This window comes from Pyxicephalus adspersus, chromosome 5 (assembly GCF_032062135.1).
Source record: "Pyxicephalus adspersus chromosome 5, UCB_Pads_2.0, whole genome shotgun sequence".
Lineage (NCBI taxonomy): Eukaryota > Metazoa > Chordata > Amphibia > Anura > Pyxicephalidae > Pyxicephalus > Pyxicephalus adspersus.
In genome coordinates this window covers 142205324-142229513 of record NC_092862.1, presented here as the reverse complement: position 1 = coordinate 142229513, position 24190 = coordinate 142205324, and the positions used below count along the sequence as shown (strand labels likewise).

Genomic DNA, 24190 nt, shown 5'->3' with positions numbered 1-24190 from the left:
TGGCTGCAGCATTCATAATAGATTGTAGAGGAGAGAGTCGGGTTAGTGGAATACCAGAGAGGAGGAGGTTACAGTAGTCCAGACGAGAGATTATAAGTGCATGTACAAGGAGTTTGGTGGTCTCAGGGGACAGGTAGGGGTGGATTTTGGAGATGTTGCGCTGGTGAAAATTACAGGACCTGGAAATGTTCTGAATATGGGGGGTAGTTGAGAGGGTAGAACCAAAGGTGACACCAAGATATCATGCTGAAGGGGAGAGAAGAATAACAGTGTTATACCAGTTAGGAATATGTCAGGGGGTGATGAGGAATGTGGGGGGAAAGATGATGAGTTCTGTTCTATCCAAATTGAGTTTCAGAAATCTGTCAGCCATCCATTAAGAGGCTGTGTAAAAAAAAAAAACTTTGTGTTGTAAACCAACATATAAAGCATACAGACATGGTCAGGATTCCCAGATGTTTGCTTGACTAAATATCCCACTAGTAGTATAGGAGACATCAGATTTCTGAATGCTGGTGGCAGCACACCTGATGGTCTCCAGTGTTCTCTCCAGCCCCTTTTAGCTGGGCGCACCACTCGGCACTTTTCAGTGAGCACCCGGCTGTTTTTATGTGGCTACTGAAGAGTTGGGTAACAATACAGGGGCTGCCACCCGCCTACAATTTCTTCCCTGGCGGCTCAAAAAAAATCCTGACGAGCACTGGCCTCATCATCTCTACTGATCATATGCTGCCCATTGTGGAATTTGCTACTAAAAATAAAAAGCATCCAGCTGGTGACAAATCTATAAATGAAAACACTGTGGACCTTGGATTCTCATATCCTCCCTCCTTCCATCGAATAAATTCACAATTATGTAGATTTACATCTGCATCTTGTACGCAAAATTGGTGGCCATCCCATGGAATTCTAGAAAAGCTGTGATTCTTGAATCTAGCACCCTTTCACAGTATAAGATATAGATTGTAAGCTCTTCGGGGCAGGGTCCTCGCCTCCCCCTGTGTCACTGTCAGTATCTGTCTGTCATATGCAACCCCTATTTAATGTACAGCACTGTGTAATATGTTGGCGCTATATAAATCCTGTTTAATAAAAATAAAAGATATTAGGTTCTTGGCATTCCCAGTGTTGTCACCCTTGTTGCAAGTTGGAAGTTTGTAAGGGAAATATTTTGAAAGTTGGGTTTGTAAGGGAAATATTTTAACTTTTTTATTCCGAAGATAAATATTTATGTAAGTTTTTTAACCATTCCATATTGCTTTTGATTTTTTATAATCCTGATTCATTTTTCCTGCATCCTCCAAGGCTTGGGTTCCGCTTGAGCACTGCAGTATCTTGGGACTCATTACGGACTTCCTTCTTCAGCCCATAAGGCAAGATAATACTAGATTACCCCTGGCACCCAGGCGTGCTGGGGGCTCCCTGGAAGTAGCTTGGATAATCATCTTCCTGGCTGACCTAGAAATTTCTGCAAAAGGCTGCTGGGCCATGGATTTGTAGATACGAGAAGTGTGATGTTGTTGTCGATTGATGGCAGCTGCCGTTTATCTCTCACTGTTCTGGGGAATCACTAGAAATATATAATTGTGGTAGATTAGCCAGGAACCAGAGAAAGTCTTGGTCTACTGATAGGCATTTCTAGCAATCACTACCCCTCAAGCATCTAACGACTGTAGGGGCAATATGAATGGTGTCTGTTATCCCTTCACTGGGCCTGATTTAATAAAGCTCTCCAAAGCTGAAAAAGATATAATTTCATCTGTGAAGCTGGGTGATCCAGCAAACCTGGAATGGATTTATTCAACATCATTCACTATTTGTTACCAGATCCATTCCAGGTGTGCTGGATCACCCGGCTTAACTGATGAAAGTGTATCTTTTTCAGCCTTGTAGATCTTTAAAAAATCAGGCCCTCTGTGTTTGGTGGTATTAAAAGCAATACATACAAACTTGAGAACAAGTAGCCCCAAAAGTTTGCACATCATTATGGTGTTACAAAGGGGCAATGGGTTGGTGCCCGACCCACCAGAGAACCTACACAGAAGTGGTGCTAGTAAAGAATATGATGGACAGACTTGGATAAAAAAAAAAAACTGTTAAGTAGATATAAAAAAAATCACAATATGCAAATTAACCAATGCACCTATGTGTGCAATATCATGCTCTTCACAAAAATTCTAAGCCAAAAGATCCAATCTCTTCCTATTTTTAATGAATTCATTGTAAGTTCCTATCATCTTTTTTGGTATTCTGAAATGCTGCAATCCATTAGATTCCTCCTTGTGATCCTGATTGGTTGCTGTAGGCTATTACATAGAAGATTTCCTGCATTGGTAAATGTCGATGTCTCCATTCTTGTCTTTTAATTTGTTGTTTTTTTTTTTTTGGATAACTTCTGATTACTTCTTTGTCTTTTGCTCCAATAGGCAATGTTCAGGATGCCGCACAACTTCTGGGAAGTAAAGAAGTTCGGGTGAACTGCTTGGATGAGGTAGGGGGATCTTCTGTTCTGGATGGACCCCATAAATATTTTTAAGCGCCTCCCTTTTTTGTATTGTAAAAAAGTTTTAGTCCTGTATGGCTTAAAATGCAGCTCTTGTTGCAATACTCCTATTCTTCCACAACTTCCTCGCTGGTCTGAACATTAAACCCCAGGTAAAGCATTAAGTTCTAGATGACACGAATATACTGTAGTAAAAGCAGCAAGTTGCCAAGAGTTAGCATTAATATAATTCCCATTGATGACTGGTTCTCTTTAAGTTGTGGGGTGAACTTTTGGGCTTAGGCTGGGTACACACGTGCAATAATAATCATTGGGAAGGATCTTTTACAACAAAAGACTGCACCATGCGTGAATGAGTCCTGCACATACAGTACCATTCTGCTCTATGGAGAGGGGAGGGGGGGAGAAAGATGGAGCGGCACCCCGCTGTGCTTTCTCCCCTTCACTTTCATTACGATCGTTCATCAACCATGGATCTGCCAGGACGGCCGTTGGAACCGTAGATAAGCGCTGTACACACACCAGATTCTCATTAAATATCAGGTGATTATCAGATGAGAATCATCTGACGTTCGTGGCTTTATTCCTGGCATACAATGGATGCTGTTTGTCTATTTTATTGCCATTTTAATGCAGCAAAGTTTGCAAAATGTCAACAGCCACTTTTCCCTGAAACTTTTCTAAACTTCTCTTTGCAAGTTTTATTATCCGACAGTTTGTCTATAGCTGGGGAATTCTAATATCATCTATGACATATAATATGCCAATGACCCAAAGCAGCAATGAAATCTTGTATAGCTCATGTGTGCATTTTGGGGAATAGGTGAATATTGCTGTCTCCCTTGGTCTATGGCTGGGGTGTCAAAACTCAAATACACATAGGGCCAAAATGGCGGGCCAACCTTGAAATTTATTGAAAAAATTGAGGACTTTTCCTTCTCATTAGATATAAACCCTTTTCATATGGAATTTAATATGGAGATTTTGCTTCACATTTAATCTGGAAGCTTTTAATAGAGAAAGAGGCATTAAAAATGTTTTTTTTAATTTTATTTAAAAAAAAAAAATGTATGCCTCTTTTTCTATTTGTAGCCTTCTGAGTTAAATTTCAATGGTAACCTTTTTGCACAGGCTAACAATAATAATACCAATATTCTTCTATGAAAATCCAATCATTCAAGTCCATGCCATGGAGTAGCAAGGAAAAGTACATCTGAGGGGGAGTACTGGAAATGCCAGAGGCGGCCAATGCGGAGCTAAATCTTATAAGTGGCTTGCCGCTGAAACTCCCTCTTCATTGCAATACTGCCGCTACTAAAATTCCCGGCATTACATGCGTCTAATGCAGGGCCACACATGGGCAGAGAGCCCGCTGGTCTATAGACGCGAGTGATGCTGGGAATTGTAGTGTCGGCGTTATTTCAATGCAGCGGCGGGCCAGCTGCAGTTCATATTTAGGATTCTTTTGGGGGACAAAAAAAAGGACGTTGGGGGCCAGATTTGGCCCCGGGGTCTATGGTGTTCATATAGAAATGTAACCATTCCAGGTTTAATTGGAATTCAGAAGGATTTTTTGTTACAATGTTGCCACACGCACTTGTCATTGGATTCGTGTTCCCATGACAACTCTGAGATAGTAAGTAACGAGGAGTTTACACCAACTGCCCAGCAATTTTGTGAACAATAAGTCCCTCAATTTACCCGGCTTATAGCAGCGTGTCTTGGATCGGAAAGCACAGAACGCTCTGGGCTTGCTGTGTTGGCAGGGGGAAGGTTCGCTCTCTTCGTCTTTCGTACGTACAATGGATTGAGAGTGCTTTATTGAGATAAAATGCAGTGGAGAAGAAAGAGAATGAATCCTTTTTTATATATTTGATGAAATGCTACAAAAGGATAATAAAAGAGACGGCATATTGAAGGAACCTAACGGCAGTGCTTGAGATTTAGCATGAAATTAATCTTCAGGAGACCCTGTCTGCAACCTATAAAAGTGAAGGCAAAGAAAATCAAATATTTTAAAATCTTATTCTTTACTATAAATTTTTATTTGACTGCTGCAGGAGGAGTCAGATCCCCCGCTCAGCCCCCTCATCCCCTACAATTCATAGCCAGCAGTGGGGCTTTGTGCAGAACTGATTGTGGGGGCTCCTCATGCCGCAGCACGCTTTGCACCTCCATATGATCACTCCATATCTTATTTGCTGACCCAGCTCCTTAACCCCTTGCCTCCTTTTTATGTAGATGCCATGGAGGAGGAGCGAAGGGGGAATACAATAGAGCACCATTAATTGTCAGCTCCGTGAGTCTGCTGCCATAATATCCAGTAGCAGGCCAGCAGTCTCGGGGCTTTTGGATGTGTATACAGATATTGGGTCAAACAAATACTCGGATGGCAGGGTCTCTTTATTAGCAAACACCATCCATAGCATAAAGTTACATGGTTGAACCCTATGGCATCTCTGGATCTGCAACAGGTTATGGGACGTTGGCCCAAACTAAAGACTCCTGTAAGCTGTCTACTTTCTGTGCTTGAAAGTTTTCAGGAATTCAGTGGCTCAGTGATTAGCACTCTGGCCTTTGCAGCGCTGGGTCCCAGGTTCAAATCTCGGCCAAGACACTATCTGCATGTTTTGTAGGTTATCCCTGTATATGTGTGGGTTTCCTCCGGGTACTCTGATTCCCTCCCGCATTCCCAAACCGTGCAGTTAGGTTAATTGGCTTCCTCCTCCAAAATTGCCCTTGGACTGTAATAATGACATATGACTATGGTAGGGACTTGTGAGTAGAATAGCTAGTGCCATGACTTTGGACTTTGTACAGCGATGCATAATATGTCGGCACTATATAAATACCGTGTAATATTGATAATAATCATTCACCCTAAAAAAGATGGAAAAGTCATTTGGGGGACAGCTGAGGAATGAAGGTATTGCTCCCAGAGCTGCTTTCTTTTCTCCATAGCTGGGACTCCATATGGCAAGAAATAGGAGGTCAGGGACTGAGATGAAGTGCTGAAGAAAAAAAATTAAACTCTAGAAGAATAAAGTAATAACTGGATGTTTTTTTTTTCCCAGCATGGAATGACCCCATTGATGCACTCTGCCTATAAGGGGAGGGCGGATATGTGTAAATTACTCCTGCAGCATGGAGCCGACGTGAACTGTAATGAACATGAGCACGGATACACTGCCCTGATGTTCGGCTGTCTGTCAGGTAATCAGAGCTGCAGGTGATCTCTCCTGGTCTGCTTACACTTCTGTCATCAGATTCCAAACTTGCATTCATTTCTATGTGGGGTTTTTGCTTCTTGCAGGGTATTTTGTATGTTATATACATATATGGAATATTTATATATTCTGGGTGCTGAAAAAATAGAATTTTCCTAATATTTGCTTTGCATTAGGGCATTCATGCATTAAAACAGTACATTCATTTTATTGATTTAACTACAGTATATGCAAAAAACACTAAGATCCCTGGGGACAAAACTTAGGTTTACTTTTAAATTCTTTAAATTAGAAATATTTGAGTCTGGATCTGTATGCAGCTGCTTGGCTTCATTCAGTGCACTGCTCCCTGGCATTGAATTTTATTCAGGCTCCTGAAATAAAAGCATGGCAGGAGCAACTTGCATGCCCAAGGCGGCTTTACTGCTTAGCAAGGGATCACTAATAGATACTATTGTTTCCTATAGGCTTTGTTCAGGCAGTACTGTTCTATGAAGAAGGGAGGTGCCAGGGGCTCCCGCTGCATCTTTTCCAGTCCACCCAGAACAGTGCAGTGCTGGATGTACAAAATAAATTTATCTATATATCAATGGGAACAATTCTCTAAAATCATTTCAAGTGACAAATTTAAAGGGTCTATACATAATTTGGGTCTTTAAAGCTTTAGATCTACCAAGACCTTACAGATATCCAAAATCAGTCCACGAGACTTAATCAAATACAGGGATTTTTTTTATTGCAGTTTTTGGTCATTGATTCCCACTGCCGTTCTAATGCCTTCATGGTCTGTTATTAGAAGACGGGAGTTGTGAAATAATATATTAAACATATACAGTCATAAAGGTTTTCTGACACCTTTTAATTAGGCAGGGGGCATTTTTTTTATTATAATGTTGCATTGACGCAGTGCACAAGACATGCATTGGTGTGCTGGAGTGCCATTCATTCTTCGTGGCATCCTAAAGTCAACTTGCAATGTACTGCAGAGCTTTATGCGACAACACACTGCACTTTTATAGAGGAACTGAATTTTAAAAGTAAAAAAATTGAGCAGGAATGTTCTGCAGAAGAGATAGATGGTGACTCTTCTGCATTAAAATAAACTTACCTGCATGTTAACAGTTTTTAATTTATACTCCCCTCTCTCTGCACCTCCTTGGGCGCTGGCATATTCACCCAGTTTTCCCTATGCCATTTTGATTGGCCTGGCCAAGCAATCTAGTTTACCAGGGGATTGCGAATAGGCAGAAAGAAACATCTCCTGTCCCTTCAATAAAAAAAATCCCTGTTTGCATTTTTTATTTTTAAATTATAGTTCTGCTTTAAAAGCACATCATGCATATTTATTTGTGCTCCACTCCAGTCTTAGAAGGCGACATACAGACCGAAATTGATTAAAAAAAAAAAAAAAAAGTAATTTTTGAAACCAAACCCTTCTAAACGTATTGCTGTCTGTTAGAGAAATACTAAAGATGTGCAGATTCTGAACCTTGCGGGCTGGAGTATAGAACCTTTCAGTCTCGTGCAAGTAGTCACTGTCAATCAGTTGGATGAGATAGAAAATCACTGTTGTTCCTTTTTAAGATAGGCAGTGGGTGGCTTCTACATAAACATGACTAATATTGAGCATTCCGTGAGGGTACTGGGTTTCCAGTGCCGGTGCCGGACATCACCTGCCGGGCATCCCCTCCCAGTGCCGGGCATCCTCTGCTAGTGCCGGGCATCCCCATTCATTCTTCATGGCATCTTGAGACCTAGCCAATGTACTGCAGAGCTTCATGCAGCAACACTGCACTTTTATAAAAGAACTGAATTTTAAAAGTAAAAAAAGTGAGCAGGTATGTTCTTTTTTGCAGAAGGGATAGGTGATGACTCTTAAAATTACCTTACCTGCATGTTCACAGTTTTTTTTGCCGGGCATCCCCTGCTTATGCCTGCATCCAGCAAGAAAAACAGATGGATGCCATGTGAGATCAGCTATACATATCTACCATTAGCTGTGTAACCCCTCCAATCTCATAGCAACAATCCAGAATTATCTGCAGAGGTTTGCTTTTAACTTCAACTCCCATTTATATCTGATTAGTCAGAGCACTTTGCTTTAAATGTCACATTGTTCCAGAATGCATTTAAGGAGCGGAGGACAATAAGCTATAATGAGCCTTACACTGGAAGGCGTTTCAAGGCATATTTTTAGTTTTTTATATATATATACAGCCAGCAGGCCGATCTGCAGAGCATTCCTCCCTCCCACCTCCTGCTATAGGTTGTGTCCCCTGTGCATTGCCAGAAATTCTCATAATAGCAAGGTGCTCACTCAGGGATAGGTAGAGAGGCAAGCATCAGTTCATTAGGCTTTATGAGCTGTTAAAAGAATTCAGTATTTTACCTGACGACTATTCTCCTATTGATACCTTTCTATTGCAAAAATGGAACAATTGCAAAGCCTTGTGTCCTTTCTTTGCATATACTAATCTTTGCTTCTTGCATTATAAAACTTATTATTTTGAATAGCTTTGCTTCCCTATTTCTTTTTTTTTATGGAACATTTTAGGTATTTTTAATGCTTGCATACATATTTGTTCTAAGAAAATGTTTTCTTATTTATTTGCAATGTCTGTCTGAACGTCATAACAAATGTGACTGCTTCAGGATGAGTCCATTTCCTTCAACAGACCCCTCCTTCCTTGCAAAAAGCCTGGGCTTAGAAGAAGTAAATTGAACATTGCTTGGCGAGAGACCGAGGACATCTAGTGACAGGAAAAAGTATTGCAGGGGATATTTCTGGATTAAATATAAAAATTGCAGCAAAACCTGTTTATTGGGCTGTTGATTTTTTTGTTCTTGGCTGACATTCTTCCTTGGTGCCTAAATGAATTGCAGAAATTTTATTTTTGAAACCCTAAATGCATTCTAGGTACAAAAATAAAAGGTATTGTTTATTCCATGTCTTCCTGTTTATTTACAGTAGCCATCAGCAACTGTTGAGTAGTGGGCAGGAGTTGTAGACTTTTAAGTTTCTCTCATAGTATGTCTGCAGCCCATCGGCCATCCTGTCTGTAGCCAACCCCCCCTCCCCCCCTCTTTCAAGTGATGTCAGGCTCTGCTTTTAGCGCCCCCTATATCAGTAATTTGACCACCATTACTGAAGCATGTAGTTATTGATGAAAGGTACTGTAAGCACTTTGGAACATCTCTTAAATTGTTTCCTTTTTGTCCACTCTTTACCCATTTTTAGAAGCCATTCCAGTGTAATAGGTGCAATTTAATCCTCCTAACATTGCAGGTTTTCGAGCCACGACTTATCATGGAGTGTTGCTTTTCTGTAGAACAGTGTAAAGCCATCTCAGGTCAGTTTCACCTCTGAGTAACAGGCTTTTGTTGCTCCACAAATGGAGAAGGGAGTGAGATAATGAATGATTGCCAACTGTGCCTCGCACCTTGCAAATTGCCATCAACACAGCCACCCTGCAAGGAGGACATCAATTATCACTTTTCATTGTGTTAACGTGCCCCTGTCCGTCCTGTTTGTCTTTGCAGGAAAGAAAGACATTGTGTGGATGATGCTGGAGGCCGGAGCTGATACCGATGCTGTCAACTCCGTGGGGAGGACTGCGGCGCAGATGGCAGCTTTTGTAGGTAAAACAGGAAATGATTTATCTTTTGGAACACAAAGGGGGTTGAAAGGGTTAAATCTTTCCTTTGTGGAATTTAGTCTTTTACAGCCTTGCACCAACTAAGCACACACCTCACCCAGAACCCCCCCCCCCCCCCCTGCAGCATTCCCCTATAACCCTATGACAGCTTGATGACACACCCCCAAGGAGCGGATTCTGGATGCATCTGACACCTGAGGTTTTTTTTGGTACAAAATCAGAAGCTGAGCAAAGTAATGTAAATAATTCTGCCCACTCCAGCAACTTATACACACCGTTCCTTTTACTCAGCTGGCCCTTTGTTCTTCCACTGGAAGAGGATAGGGAGAGCCAGTAGAGCTTGCACAAGTGTGAGGGGTTAGCCCCCTTCCCCATGTGATCCCCCCCCCAAGCACCAGTGCGAGTCACATGCTCCTCTACATGTAGAATTATGTTTGTTCTTGCCAAGGCTCTTTCCCAAAGTGCCCTGTTGATTCAGCTTATTAAAGGGAGATTTAAGAAAGGACAAACAAATATTTTGTAATACGATAGGGCAATTCATACATTTTCTCCACCATTACAGAGAGTGATTAGCTGAACTGAATCTATTCTCCCTTGAGAAGAGACATATAAGGGGGGATATGATCACCCTGTATAAATATATAAATGGTCCATATAGAGAACTCTCTTAGCAATTATTCACTTTAAGATCATTACAAAGCACAAGGGGGCGCTCTTTGCCCCTGGACGAATAGAAGTTTAATCTCCGGATAAGGAAGGGATTCTTTGCTGTAAGGTCTGTGAAGATGTGGAATCGGCTCCCTCAAGAAGTTTCGGCATATTTTATAGATTGCTTTAGGAAAAAGCTGGATGGTTTCTAGAAGCACAGAATATAACTGGGGATTAAGGCTTTAAAGTAAAGATAACAGAGACTGCTGATCCAGGGAACATCCGATTGCCTCATGGAATCAGGAAGGAATTTTTTACCCTGTTGAAGCAAATTGTACCAGGGTTTTTTTCCTTCTTCTGGATCAACTATATCCATAGGATTTATGTCTGGCATATGTTTATTTCCTTAGTGGTTGAACTTTATAGACTTAGGTCTTTTTTTAACCCCTCTTATTGTTTAATGAGATTCTGGACCTTGTGGCCAAGTTCTGCCATTTTTTACTGCAATATTCTCCAAGATAGCCAAGGCTAAGGACTGATATTGTTGACTGAAGTCAAACGCTCTTATATTGACCTTTTTAGTCATCTGCATATGTGTAGGATATAATCTCTCCACATGAAAATGATGGCGATCATTGTCATTTCCCAAAAATTATATTAAAAAAAAAGCATCCAACAGAATGCCCCTTGAATAGTAGAAGCTGTACCCACTACCTTATGTGCTCCTTTGTCTTGTATTTGTCAGTTTTACAGTTTGTTTCTGCTTTATCATCCAGGTCAGCACGACTGCGTCACGGTCATTAACAATTTCTTCCCACGCGAGAAACTAGATTATTATACCAAGCCTCAAGGACTCAGCAAAGAAGCAAAGTTACCGGTGAAACTAGCGGGGCCATTACACAAGATTATTACAACGACCAACCTCCATCCTTTGAAGGTAGCTCTCATCCGCGTCTTACATTGAGATCATTTCGTTTTTATGTTGTCATATAAATCTGATGTTTCTGCACCAAATCTGTCAGTCCGGGCCCCTTAAAACCCTACAAAGGGGAGCTATGATTGCCGGAGCTTTAAAGTTGATTTGAACCCTAATGAGCTGGAAGAGATTGATAGGTTAATCTGCATAATCAAAGCTATCTTTTCTTTCTTTCCAGATCATTTTCCTGATTAAGGAGAACCCGCTGCTGTTGGATCAGGAAGCGCTGAAGAAGTGCAGCATGGTGCTGGATCTGATCTGTGAGAAGTGCATGAAGCAGAAGGATATGAATGAGGTCCTCGCCATGAAGATGCATTACATCAGCTGCATATTTCAGAAATGTGCCACTTTCCTGCAGGAGGGGGAAGACAAGCTGGATACTTTGATTAAAAAGTAAGAGGCTAATGATAAAGGATGCAGCTTACAGTCTGCTTATCACAAGGGGACCAATGAAAGTGCTGACGCAGGTATTTTATGACAAATCATAAAAATCATCATCAAATTAAAGATGAACTATACTCAAAAAAAACCAAAAACACACTTACCTTCAATCCCGCAGGGCAGACCGATCACTCTGGGGGTGTCCCGCATCTTGTCCCGCGCCATCCCTACATTTGCGCCGCTGCTCCAGGCGCCGCCATCTTCGTCTTCTCTTCCTGGTTCTTCCTACGTCACCCGAACCAGGCACGAGATCGGGTGACGTAGGATGAAAACAAGGTTTGCCAATCTCGCTGCGCATGCCTTATGCTCAGGCATGCATGGAAGGAGCGCCCAAGAGCCTTCCAGCATGCCTGACGTAGGTAATCCGGGAGGCTTTGCACTCCCAGTTATTCTCAACCGCCTAGGCAGCCGATAATTAAGGGGGAGGTGCTTTTTTTTTTTTTTTTTTTTTTTTGCATTAAGTTTTTGCACCTAAAAAAAAAAAACAGAATTTTTACCCTACCCCTTTATGTAAAGTGAAAATTCTGAGTATAGGTACGCTTCTTTAAACTGCATGATATTGCCCTGCACATGCCAGTGATAGGTGGTGCATGACAACAGTGGCACCATGTCAGCCCTATTGTTAGTATTACACAGTATTTATATAGCGTCAACATACTACGCAGCGCTGTCCAAAGTCATGTCCCTACCATAGCCATATGTCATTGATACAGTCAAAGGTCAATTTGGGGGGGAAGTCAATTAACCTAACTGCATGTTTTTGGAATGTGGGAGGAAACGGGAGTACCCAGAGGAAACCCACGCAAATTTGGTGAGAACCTGCAAACTCCATGCAGATAGTGTTCTGGTCGGGATTCAAACCTGGGACCTAGTGCTTCAAAGGTCAGAGTGCTAACATTTTGAGCCTTGCAAAGCAAATGTAATCATTTTGCTCCAAAGATTAGTCTTTTATTAGACCTATTATTTGTCTATTTATTGGACCAAACACAAAGATCTTGGTAAAGTGAGCTGTGGTGTCCCCAAAACACTGGCATTTGGTATGCACCTTGGTAAAGGACTGTGAGTACTGACAATCACTTTGCAAAAGGTTCTCTTTAGGGACAGCAATGCTGAACTAAGGACTGGATCCCAGGACAGGGATATAGATTCAACTTTTGAAGAGAAGTGTTATGGCTGGGAGTTGTCAATTCCCTACTGCAAAATTTGTGATTCTGAAGTAATGAAATGAGTAGTCAGGCGTCCAGGAAAGATAACAAACAGAAACAAATAGAAAAAAAATGTACTATTAACAATTGATTTTCAATTCATAATTATTTAAAGCCAATATTTATTTTACAAAGATAAAAATGTTGCAAGAACAATGATAAATAAATGCACATACTTTCTGGAGAAATCACAATCAATCAACTGTTCAACGCGTTTTGCGGACGTACATACTATCTCATCAGAAACATATTTTGGGATCTAAAAACATACAATACAGTACAATTACATTACACACATTTTCTATACCCAATCTTAATTGTAAAAATAGAACTACTTGCATAATAACTTCAACAAATCAAATGTTCTCTCAAAAGATGTCTGTGGGTATAACTGGATGACCGATGAGAGCCAATCAATGTGCACATATACATCCTAAACCTGAATCATCCAATTAATAAATAATATAATTCCCATTACTTAAATAGATTGTATTCAAAATACTCCTTTTATATATGGAAATAGTAGGATAGGTACTATGTGCCCTTATTATATTTTTAAAGTTGATGGTGCCAACCCCTTATTGCAAATTGTACAAAAACCTGGAAGCAAAAGAGGCAAAGAAGAAAAGAGCAGGGTTTTTTTTTGGCAAATCACTAAATATATTATAATGTTTGACATATACAAAAAGCACACAGGAGGGTGTTGTATTTTAACATCCTTGACCATGAGCCCTCATTGCTTTATGGGGCTTGTAAGGGTATATATCTAAATAGAGTTCAGCTATCAGTGCTAGATACAAATATCCATCTTATGGACAATAACGATTTTATAGATTATGTCACATCAATAAGTCATAACGGTCAATATGAATTCACACAAGATTCAATACAAACTTTTCAATTCATAAATTGAAGAAAGTGCATATATGTATGTATGTGTGTGTGTTTGTGTGTGTATGTATGTATGTATGTATATGTATGTATGTGTGTGTGTATATATATATATATATATATATATATATAATCATGTCTTAAAAGTCCTGTTATTTTCTATAAAAGATAAGTTGGGGTGGGGAATGCTAAAAACTGGGGCGGCTCTCACAAATTGAAATTACTTGTCAATTCTCAGGTATGAACATAAAACTTTTTTTTTTTTTCCTCAGTTTATTGAAAGGACGGGATGGTGATTGCTTTCCTGTTTTCCAAGAAAAGTTCATCCGAGAAAGTATCAGGAAGTTTCCATTTTGCGAGGCCACTCTTCTGCAGCAGCTGGTCCGAAGTATTGCCCCAGTGGAAATCGTAAGAGCCGTATTCTGATTGATGCAACAGATGCCCTTTGTAACATATTGGTGTTGATTTATTTTGGTCTACGCATTTCGCCTGCCCTGTGAATCATACCAAAATGATAATACTTAGGCTGTGTCACATGAACAAATTTGTAGCGGGTACAGATCTCTCGGTTATCATGGTAGCTGGGTAGAGATTGGCTGCTGTAGGTGACACATTGCTTATCTAAGCAGCTACAAGTCACTGCTGTGTCATAGTTATCAGCAGCAACTGCAAAGGAATCTTAAGTACAAGTCCATCCCTGATTTGCACATCGTGTGGAAATTTCCAGACCATATAATGCATGGGATTAAAAAACCCTGAGGCTAAAATGGGCAGAATTGTTCTCTATGTGTTTGGTTAATAGAGCTTGTTACATTTGACTTGATTTACTAAAGTTCTCCAAGGCTGGAGAGGATACACTTTCATCAGTGAAGCTGGGTGATCCAGCAAACCTGGAATCGATTTCTTAAAAGTAATTTGTTAGCAAATCCAGAGGTCTGTGATCTGATGTCAGTCCCATAAGAACTGTTATTTTCAGCTATGTATCACATTAGTTGAGGCATTTTAAACACTCTTGCTGTAGAGTTCCCAGAGAGGGAGTCAGTGAGGTTTCAGTAGCGGGAAAAAGAAGCATTTGAGTCATTGCTGCAAATTGACAATTGGTAGAATGCAGCTACATCTGTATTGTACTGCAGTAATTACAGCATGTCTTTAGCATGTGGACATTGTTGGATTTGTAACATTGATATTTTCATTGTGGTTGTCTTTCAGGGCTCTGACCCAACAGCATTTTCCGTGCTCACTCAGGCCATCACCGGGCAGGTTGGATTTGTGGATGCAGAGTTCTGTACGACGTGTGGAGAGAAGGGAGCTGATAAGAGGTGCTCTGTGTGCAAGCTGGTGAGTGCTTCTTACGTTCAAACACAAATGTCATAAAGGACTAACCGGGTCCGTTTATGTCCTGTGGTCCTACTCCTTTTGGCATTATCAGCACTGTGGCTTAAACAGTAATAACTTATTGGAGGACAGACTTGTTTAAGGAATATCCTCATTTAATCCTCATAATACATAGGTGTAAGATGTTCGAACTTCCAAATGATTTTAATTTCTATTCTTCCAGGCCTGAGATTTATACAGCCAGCTTGATGCCCTATGGGCAGCTGTGGGTAACACCCTACATGTAGCGTCCTGACCTTGGCACAAATGAGGAAGTGCTAATCATACCACTCTTGTGATTTAGCCATTAAGCTTCTGCTATATGTAATATATTAGGTTACCCCCCCAGGTTTACAGTTTCCTTCAGGATAGAAAGTATGAACATGCATAGCAGATAAAGCAGGTTTATCATGTCCCTACTCAACTACTATATAGTATTAAAAAATGTGTTGTAGCCCTTAAGGGAGGTTGTACATGGTTAGTTATCAACAGTAATGACTATTAAATCTGTAATAAAAAAATAAAAAAAAGGGGAAGGCAAAATATAATAGATAACAAACTTTTTTAGAGATGGTCTCCAGCATGACACTTTCAGAATATGCTACATCCCAAAGAAAACAAAAACAAAAACTTTTGGTAGCTTTATGGGACTTTAAAGGCTTTTAAATTTGTTTTGCCTTGTATATATTATAATGTATAATATAATCAGAATTAACTTCAGCTTTAAGATTGGGAGTGTCGGCTATAGAGCTCAATCAGTTTGTTTCCACCTGGTGATTAGGTTATAGGGATGATGTGCGTGGCCTGGATTCTAGAAAGAAGTGAAGGATCTGTAATATTGCTGTGTGTTGCAGGTGATTTATTGTAACCAGAACTGCCAGAAGTTGCATTGGTTCACACACAAAAAGGTCTGCAAGACGCTAAAGGAGAAGAGAGAGAAGCAGGAGCTGGAAGCTGCCAAAGAGAAGAAAAGGCAGGAAAAGTTGGCGGAGAAAGGTCAGTGAGCTGGGTCTGTGCAGTAATCGCCAATCTCTACTGGATTTTGGCAGAAAAAGTCTCAAGTGATAATAAATGTAGTGTTGTCTCTGAAGTTTTATTTTACCCATATAGTTTTTTAAGGGTGACCGAGCCAAGAACAAGAAATTGTTACTCTGACAGCTACCTGAGGCCATACTGATTATACACATTTCTAGTTCCAAAGTACATATAATGGCATCAATAGCTACTTTCATGTCTCTTGATACACAGGAGGCATTGTGTGTTATCAGCATGACTTCCGGAACTTTTTAAAATGCAAAACAAAAGACGTATACAGTGCACTTTAATGTTCTCAAAATTACATAATAATTCTGTAATGACGTCATTGCTGTGGGAAGTCCCAGGATGCTGAGACTCCCTGCCATTTCACCAACGTCATCTTTCATGGTCGTTTCCAGTGGCAGGCATGGAAGTACGGAGACACTTCTGCACCCTTGAGTGTAGGGTGAGATTTGAGAAATGGATGCAAGCTTCGGTGCTGCAGAGATCAGGGAGATGTCACTGTTATAAGATTTCACCTTCTAAGGGCAGATTAGAGTGGCCCATAAACAAGCCAATTATTCCTATCAATTATGCAGTGTATGCATTTGTTTTATTGAATTAACCATAAATCAAATCTGAAGTTGAAGTCAACTGTTATCCAAAGTAGAATTAAAAGAACCTCAATGGGTAAGGTTGGAACATTTCTATGGCTTATAGAAGTATCTGCACAGTCTTTGAGACCTCTTGACTGAGTTTTGCAGCGTGCACATTTGTGTGCAGTAGTACAATTGAAAATTAGGGATTTAGAGGTGATAGTAATATAGTGCTGATAGTATTGAACCAGGGTGATCCAGCAAGCCTGGAATGGATCTGGTTCAGAATCTAAACCATTTATGAAACAATAGCAAATGGGTTTTAAGAAATCTATTCCAAGTTTGCTGGGTCACGCAGGTTCACCCATGATAATCTATCTTCTCCCATCTTGGAGAGCTTCAATAAAACCGATCCCTTGCCTAGGCATTTTCCATCATTATCAGCAAGCTGGTCCTGAGCAATGATGTGTAGCTGAAGCTTTAACAAGTACACGTAGAAAGTAATTGGCTGAAGGAGTCTGGTGGAAAAATTATGAAAAATAAATAATGGAAAAATAAAATTTGTTAACAATATGCTGTAACAATGTTTGCACTAACTCCCCAATACAGCAGCGACAGTCCTGGCCCCCCATCTGGCAATATCAGCATGCAGGATGTGACACCAGGTATAAAGGGAAATTCTCTGTACTTCTGATACGCATTGATATTTCCCAGCACCAGGCAGAGAAGGGGGGACACAATTGTCTGATGTGTGTTAAGCCGGCAAAGGCTTTGTAGTGCTTTGTGTTCTCCTATTGTAGAGCTGAGAATAGAAACAAGCCGCCATCTACTCATTGTTACTTTCTCCATTTAACAGCAAAGCGTTTGCTATAATTGTGTTACCTGCAGGGGGATGGTCCTTCGGGATTCTGCTACAAAAGCCACTCTGTTCTATCCAAATGTGCTCATTCTGTGAAGCCTTTCTAGCCTATGTGTTGCAAGTTTTTTTTTATGCTCTGTGTAAATTGAAATTAAGAGGAGGCAGCGGTGTGGTATTTCATTGCATTTGAAGTTTTTTTATCATAATGTTTTATTTTAAAGGCATTCTCTGGGCAAATGCTGAATCCCTTCCACCTATTCTATCTGTGCCTGATAAGTGAAGGAAATGACAAAGGCAGCCTCTTGGTGTTTCCAGACCTGAAAGTGAGACGGGTAGTACAAGAGGAAGGCGAGTTAGTTTCTAGATTGTTGGTTGCAAAACTTTGGTCCGGTTATGCCAACCAGGAGGAACTGGCAGGATATGCAGGCTGGTGTGTTTGGCAAGCAATTGGTGAGGCCATGGAAGCACCAGCTGTATTTCATGAAAAACTCCGGCTTGGCAGGGGGTTCTTGACAGCAGGGTCTGCTGATAAAGCCAATAGAAGCACTTTTTAGCTGGCTGCACCACACGGCACTTTTCAGTAACAAGCCGTCTATCTTGGTTGGTTACTGAAGAGCTGGGTGACAACACAGGAACTGCGACCCGCCTACTATTTCTTCCCACCCAGCTTAAAAAAATTCTGGTTTGAACACTGGCCATCCCAAAGAGCAGGCCAAAGTCAGCAATGAACAAGCAGCAAGGTATCAAATCATAGGCAAGGTCTTTGGATAAGCAGAGCAGGATCCAAAGGCAAATAATACAAGAAAGCTGGGTCAATGGAAAATTTACAGGGAACTTGCTGAAGACTGGTAAATATTGATATGGGGTCAGGCTGTCCCTCAAATAGGGCATTTGATGCCACTGCTGACACTGGGTTGTGCATGCCTATGTATACTTCCATATTCAAATGTCAATGAAATACTATAACCAATAGTAGAGAACTCCACGCGTTTCGCAGTATAGGATCCCTTTGCAGAATCACTTCAGGAGTAAATTAGAGATAAATATTAAATAACTGATACTCGTATCTTCTAGGGCACATTAGGCCAGACCTTCACATGCAAAGCTGTGACCCAGGACATGCACACATTACAGGTCTATTAATTAGGTAAAGATAGATAACAGATCCACCTTCCACCCTGTCCAAAGCTGCAGTCTAGGCTCACCCATGGCTGGTCTTGTTGCCACCCCTTGTCCTAAAATCAGAGTTAAAGTCACTGTACCAAGTGAGGATTGTCCCTTGGAACTAGCATGTTATGGTAACACAGAATTAGGTGGGTGGAAAGAGGTTTTTATAAAATGTAATTGGAGGATTAGCTAGAAGGGAGAAGTACATTTATATTTCCCCATCTCCCACAATAAAGTACATTTTCATGCGACATTACCATTTTTGCATTCTTTCTGTATCCTATTTCTAGTAATATATCACCTGCACGGCTTTGTAGATTATCTCATAAAAGGAGAAATATTTAATTTTACATAATCGGCTTTTTTGATGGTCAGCTGTTGACAGAAGCGCAGTTATTGTTCAGCAATACTAAGCAGAAAATAAACTGCAGTTCAGAGTTTGTTTTATAATATTTTTTTCTAATTTACCCCTGATGAAGTGATTCTGCAATAGTATTATATAACACAAAATGCGTAGAGTCCTCTACTGTTGGCTTATAGTATTTCATGGATATGTGAAAAATATGGAAGCATCATTAGGTTTATGGAGGTTTTGGTATTGCTACATTTAAAAATATTAATATTATTAAACAGTATTCATATGAAGCCAACATATTACACAAAGCTGTACATTAAATAGGGGTTGTAAATGACAGAAAGATACAGACAGTGACACAGGAGGAGGAGATGACCCTGCCCCGAAGAGCTTACAATCTAGGAGGGTGGGGGAAGTATCACACAATAGGAGGGGGATATGGATTGGTGGGCAGTAGTGAGTGAGGGTTTAAAAGAGCGAAGAAGACGGGTAGGTGAGGTTAAAGTGTTGGGTTTTAGGAGCTCTTTTAAATGAGCGGAAGGTTGGAGCAAACTGAATAGGACGAGAAGGATCATTCTACAGAATCGGGGCAGCTCTAGAAAAGTCTTGGAGCTGTGCGTGTGACGAGGTTATGAGTGAAGGGATGTGGTGCATCACCATGTCTGCATGGGTTACCTCTGGGTACTCTGGTTTCCTCCCACATTTCAAAAACATGTAGCTACAAAAACAGTCTAATTGCCCTTAGACTGTATTAATGACATGACTATGGTAGGGACATTAGATTGTGAGCTCCTTTAAGGGACAGCTAGTGACATGCCTATGGATTTTGTACACCGCTGTGTAATATGTTGGCGCTATATAAATACTGTGTAATAATAATACAATTATAGCAAGTGTGTATAAATAATATTAATAATATTCTTAAATGAAATTATTGTATTGTGTTCCAGAAGAGAAAGCCAATGAGTCAGGTTTGGCAATAGAAGAAACCCCAGATGGAGAAAGTGAAAAACCCAAAGAAACGGAAGACCAAGTGACCTCGGAGAGCTCTGATGCAGCAGAAAAAGTTGACGTCTCTGCAACTACATCAGAATCCTCTGCTGATCCCAATGTGTCACAAACATCTGACAGCTCAGAGAAGTAATAAACCTTGCAAGACATCCAAAGTGAATGCATCGGCTGCTGTGGAACTCTTCTGCAGAACTCCAAATCCCGGTGTGGCTGGCTGGTCTGCCCATGAGGCTTCCACAACAGTTGGTGGCCAAGAAAGGACCTGGATCTATTCTAGGGCCACACGTACCAACATGCATAAGGTCCAAATTCCAAAAGCGCTCAGACATTCCATTCACAGGGTTATAGCACCTGGTCAACCAGCATGGAAATATTAAACATCTTGTTTGGTTTTGAAAAAATAGGCCCTTTATGTAATTCCTAGAAAAAATGTTTGTCTTTGCTTTGCAATGGAGAAATCTTTCCTGCTGGCCAGAGTGCTGTGAGAGAGAGAACCAGAGAACATTATTACAGATCAAAGGATATTTTTCAACTTATAGGCATCAATTTTTTTCAAAGCCAAACTTTCAAGTGAACCTGACCAGTACATTGGGCCTGATTTTATTAAAGCTCTTCCAGGCTTGAGAGGATACACTTTCAACAAGGAAGCTGGGTTATCCAGCAAACCTGGAATGGATTTCTTCAAAGTCATTTGCTAGCAAATGTTTTGAATCCTCAACCAGATCTATTCCAGGTTTGCTGGGTCACCCAGGTTCACTGATGAAACTGTATCCTTTCCAGCCTTGGAAGAGCTTTCTTAAATTAGACCCATTTTTTAAAATTGTTATCGAAGAGTGGCCATCACAAGGTGGCTTTTGGTAACTTCTCTTGTCCAAAAGAGAATTATTTTTTCTATTTTTTTTTTTTTTTCTTTCCTCAAGAGGTCTCAACAGAAGCTCTACCAACACAGTCCCATAGCCATTGTCTGCTGAAAATGGTTTATGCGACGCATAGAGATTTGGTTAACGAGCAAGACGTATGCCTGAGGTTCAGCCCTTCATTGCAAAGTAAAAGTGATCTTCAAGGCGGCTTGAGGTAGCTGTCATTGTTTGACCTTTCTTGGAGAACACTTTGTTTTAAATAGTGGAGGAAAGGTTTCTATAGGTTATATAGTGGGGGGAGAGGTGATCATTTCCAGTCCATCTAAAACTCCTAGTCTATTCTTCATTTTGTTGTAAACAAATGCTAACAAAACCGGGGTTCACTTTTAATATTGGCAGCTACAACAACCTACACTGTACCATTGGTGGCAGCTGAAGATCCAACACCTCTGACAGGATAAGCATGTGCCCCCTTCTCCCAATAGACACCCAGTCAAGTGCCACCTCATCAGACCTGGAGCTTAAAACGGGATGGCCTTCTAACAACGGAGCAGCAAGGAAACGCAGTAAGGATAAATATCTGCACATGGAGGGGGTTATTCTTTCAAGGGATTCTGTTACTTTGTCCTGAATTTACAATCTCTTTAAAGTGAATCTTTTTCATTTCCTTCAATGCTTCACCATAAGGTTCCATCTTCCTGAATGTTCTATTGGATGTCATCAGGCATAGAAGTGTCTGAAGAATGACTGAAATTAGAAATTAGATTTCATGCTACTGTTTTCTCAGGAGAAATGTGAAAACGAAATAATTAGTTTGTGCTAACAAGTACAGCTACTGATAAATAGGTGTGAATTGGATTTATTGGCCCTTTCAGTCAGAACCGTCTTCTTGGTCATTAAAAAAAACAGACCGGTATTCTTGTTGCTTATTACACACTGCCCTTGTTTTATGTTTTAATGTTTATTAAGTTATTCCTTGTTTTATAAATGAACCTTTGATTGTAAAGAGATTAAAGGTATAAATGATGAATATTTGTTAGAGGATCTTGTATTATTATTGCAATAAAAATCTATCATTTCCAAATTCGCTTTATAAACTTATATATTGGCGTTACTAGTGACCGTTGTTTGGTCCAGAAGGATCCAGTGCTTGCTATGAAGATTCTATTCTGAAGGGATCATATGGGAGTGAAAAGAGTTTGAAGAGATCTATTTTCTGTTTCATGCAGCTGTCACTGACTTTAAAACAGCCTTCCTCATTATTTTTACCCCAGGGCAGCCTTTATCAAACTTTTTACCATGGAGGAACCCATGAAATACTTTACTTTTTCAAGGTTTTCAGGGAACCCTTTCTAAAATTCCTATATCCACAGCTCACAGTATATTAGTGTGGTGGTCAGTTGGAAGAATATCACCCTTACAGATAGCCAAAAACATCATTGGTGTCACTTACCTGACCGGAGAGCCATAAATTGCTCCTTAAGGAACCTCTGGAGGAACCCTGGTTGAGAAACCCTGCCGCAAGGGAACCTTTAAAAAATGTCCAGGTCTCAGGGAACACCTACTGAAAACCAATTCTTCTGGGATCAATAGAAAAATTGTCTCTTTTATAGTAATTAGTGGGAAGAATTCCCCCCTATACTTAGAACTATGCAGGTGCCATCAAATGGAATTCTTGCTTTTAAGAACAGTATGGAAAGGTTTCATATCCAATATATACTATACTAAGCTTTAATTATTTTTTTTTCTTTTTACGATGACATCACCTGCAGCTTTCATTTTCACCAACGTGCTGTGGTATAGGAGGACCAAGTCATAGGTCCCCCAATACCTCCTCGTTCTGTGGGTGAGCTCTCAAACTGCATCTGTTGCAGCCTTGCACCTGTGCATGCTCATTGCTGCAAATTTCTTGTATGTGCACTAACATTGTTTCCGAGCACATCCTATCATCACTACGTACACACGTCAGATGATTCTCGTCCGGTAATCGCCTCGGCCGATATCTGATGAGAATCTGGTGTGTGTACAGTGCTCTTCGTCCTGGCGGATTGACAGAGGAGGAATGATCGTAATGAAAGTGAAGGGGAGAGAGCTCAGCAGAGAGAGCAGAATAATGCTGTATGTATTGTATTGTATTGTGAAAGATCCTTTCGAATGACAATTATTGCACGTGTGTACATAGCCTTAGGTTCAGTCTGGCTGAGAAGAGGAGCAGAGCGGCAGCCTGTGCATGACAGGAACCTTCTACAAGGCCTGGTCATACGTAAGCTGCAGCGATGGCCAGTTAGCTTTGATTTTCAAAGCCGAATGGCCACTGCTACAACTTGCATATGATTAAGGTGACCTCATCCCATCTCAAAAAAAGCATTTTTTAAAAATGGGACTCCTATTTGCAGATAAAATATTAACCAATACTATCCAGAATACCACCGTATTCTCCTACAAGGAATAACCAGCACGCTACTGTGAATCCCAAATACAACCAATGCATTTTATGGTTGTACTGCAATACAACAGACCAGTAGGTGGTCAGAAAACCCATTATGACATTACTTAATTCCATACGAGTGTTTCTATTTTTTTCTGCAGATTCCATTTAAACCTTTTTGAAATCCTATATATTGATTAAACGATTCTTGGGTGTGAGCCCAGTAGTCATAAGTAAATTACTGGATACGAGAACCAGAGCTAACATTTCATTGTATTAAGTCCAGATTTGTACTGTACAAATATTTTTTTCCCCGTGTTACCTCCAGGTAGACGTATCCTGAGGAGAATCTGGTTTAAATTGCTCCAATTAGTGATGATAAACAAAAGCAAATGTCTTGACCCACGTGGGCATAGAGACTGTAGGAAATTGAGAATGTGTTTATCTCCCAGTTACCTGATATTTGGGGTAATAATATACATATGTGTGTCAGGCATTAGGCACGGCCTGCTTCCAGACATATTGGATTCTTTTTGTTTCCTTTGTGTTCCGTGTCTTGTTTTGACTGTCCATTTAATAAATTATTTTTCTGAATTCAATACTGATTGGTCTCTGTGTAGTGCGTGCGATGGGGCGGCCATATTTCCTGCATGAATCGTGTGGGTTGGGAGGTGTTTTTGCAATAGCAGGAGATGAATGAATGTATGACCAGGCTCACCACGGCTTCACTACACTACAGCAGGTCCCATGAGTATTAAAACTATTATTATAATTTTTATTAATAAACAGAATTTATATAGCACCAACATATTACGCAGCGCTGTACATTAAATAGGGGTTGCAAATGACAAAAGATTGTGAACACCTGACTATAATATCCACATGAGCTTTGTTGGATATTTGGTTCCAATAAGAGAGGCATCAGTAGAGCCCCAATACCGCTTGCCCTCCTTTGCAGCTCTTGTTACGCTAACAA

At 40.4% G+C, this 24190-nt stretch overlaps 1 protein-coding gene across 2 annotated transcripts in view; it reads left to right on the top strand.

Moving 5' to 3' along the window:
• ANKMY2 (ankyrin repeat and MYND domain containing 2) overlaps positions 1 to 21870 on the top strand; it is a 27773-nt gene extending 5903 nt beyond the window's left edge. Inside the window, exons 2-10 of one of the 2 annotated variants that reach the window (XM_072412962.1) lie at positions 2427 to 2491; positions 5578 to 5716; positions 9271 to 9369; positions 10811 to 10971; positions 11189 to 11403; positions 13820 to 13955; positions 14757 to 14885; positions 15776 to 15917; positions 19866 to 21870. In XM_072412962.1, the coding sequence (XP_072269063.1) occupies positions 2427 to 2491; positions 5578 to 5716; positions 9271 to 9369; positions 10811 to 10971; positions 11189 to 11403; positions 13820 to 13955; positions 14757 to 14885; positions 15776 to 15917; positions 19866 to 20059 (1280 nt within the window). In that variant the 3' untranslated portion in view covers positions 20060 to 21870. The other variant, XM_072412963.1, reaches the window with a different exon arrangement.
• The last annotated feature ends 2320 nt before the right edge of the window (positions 21871 to 24190 follow it).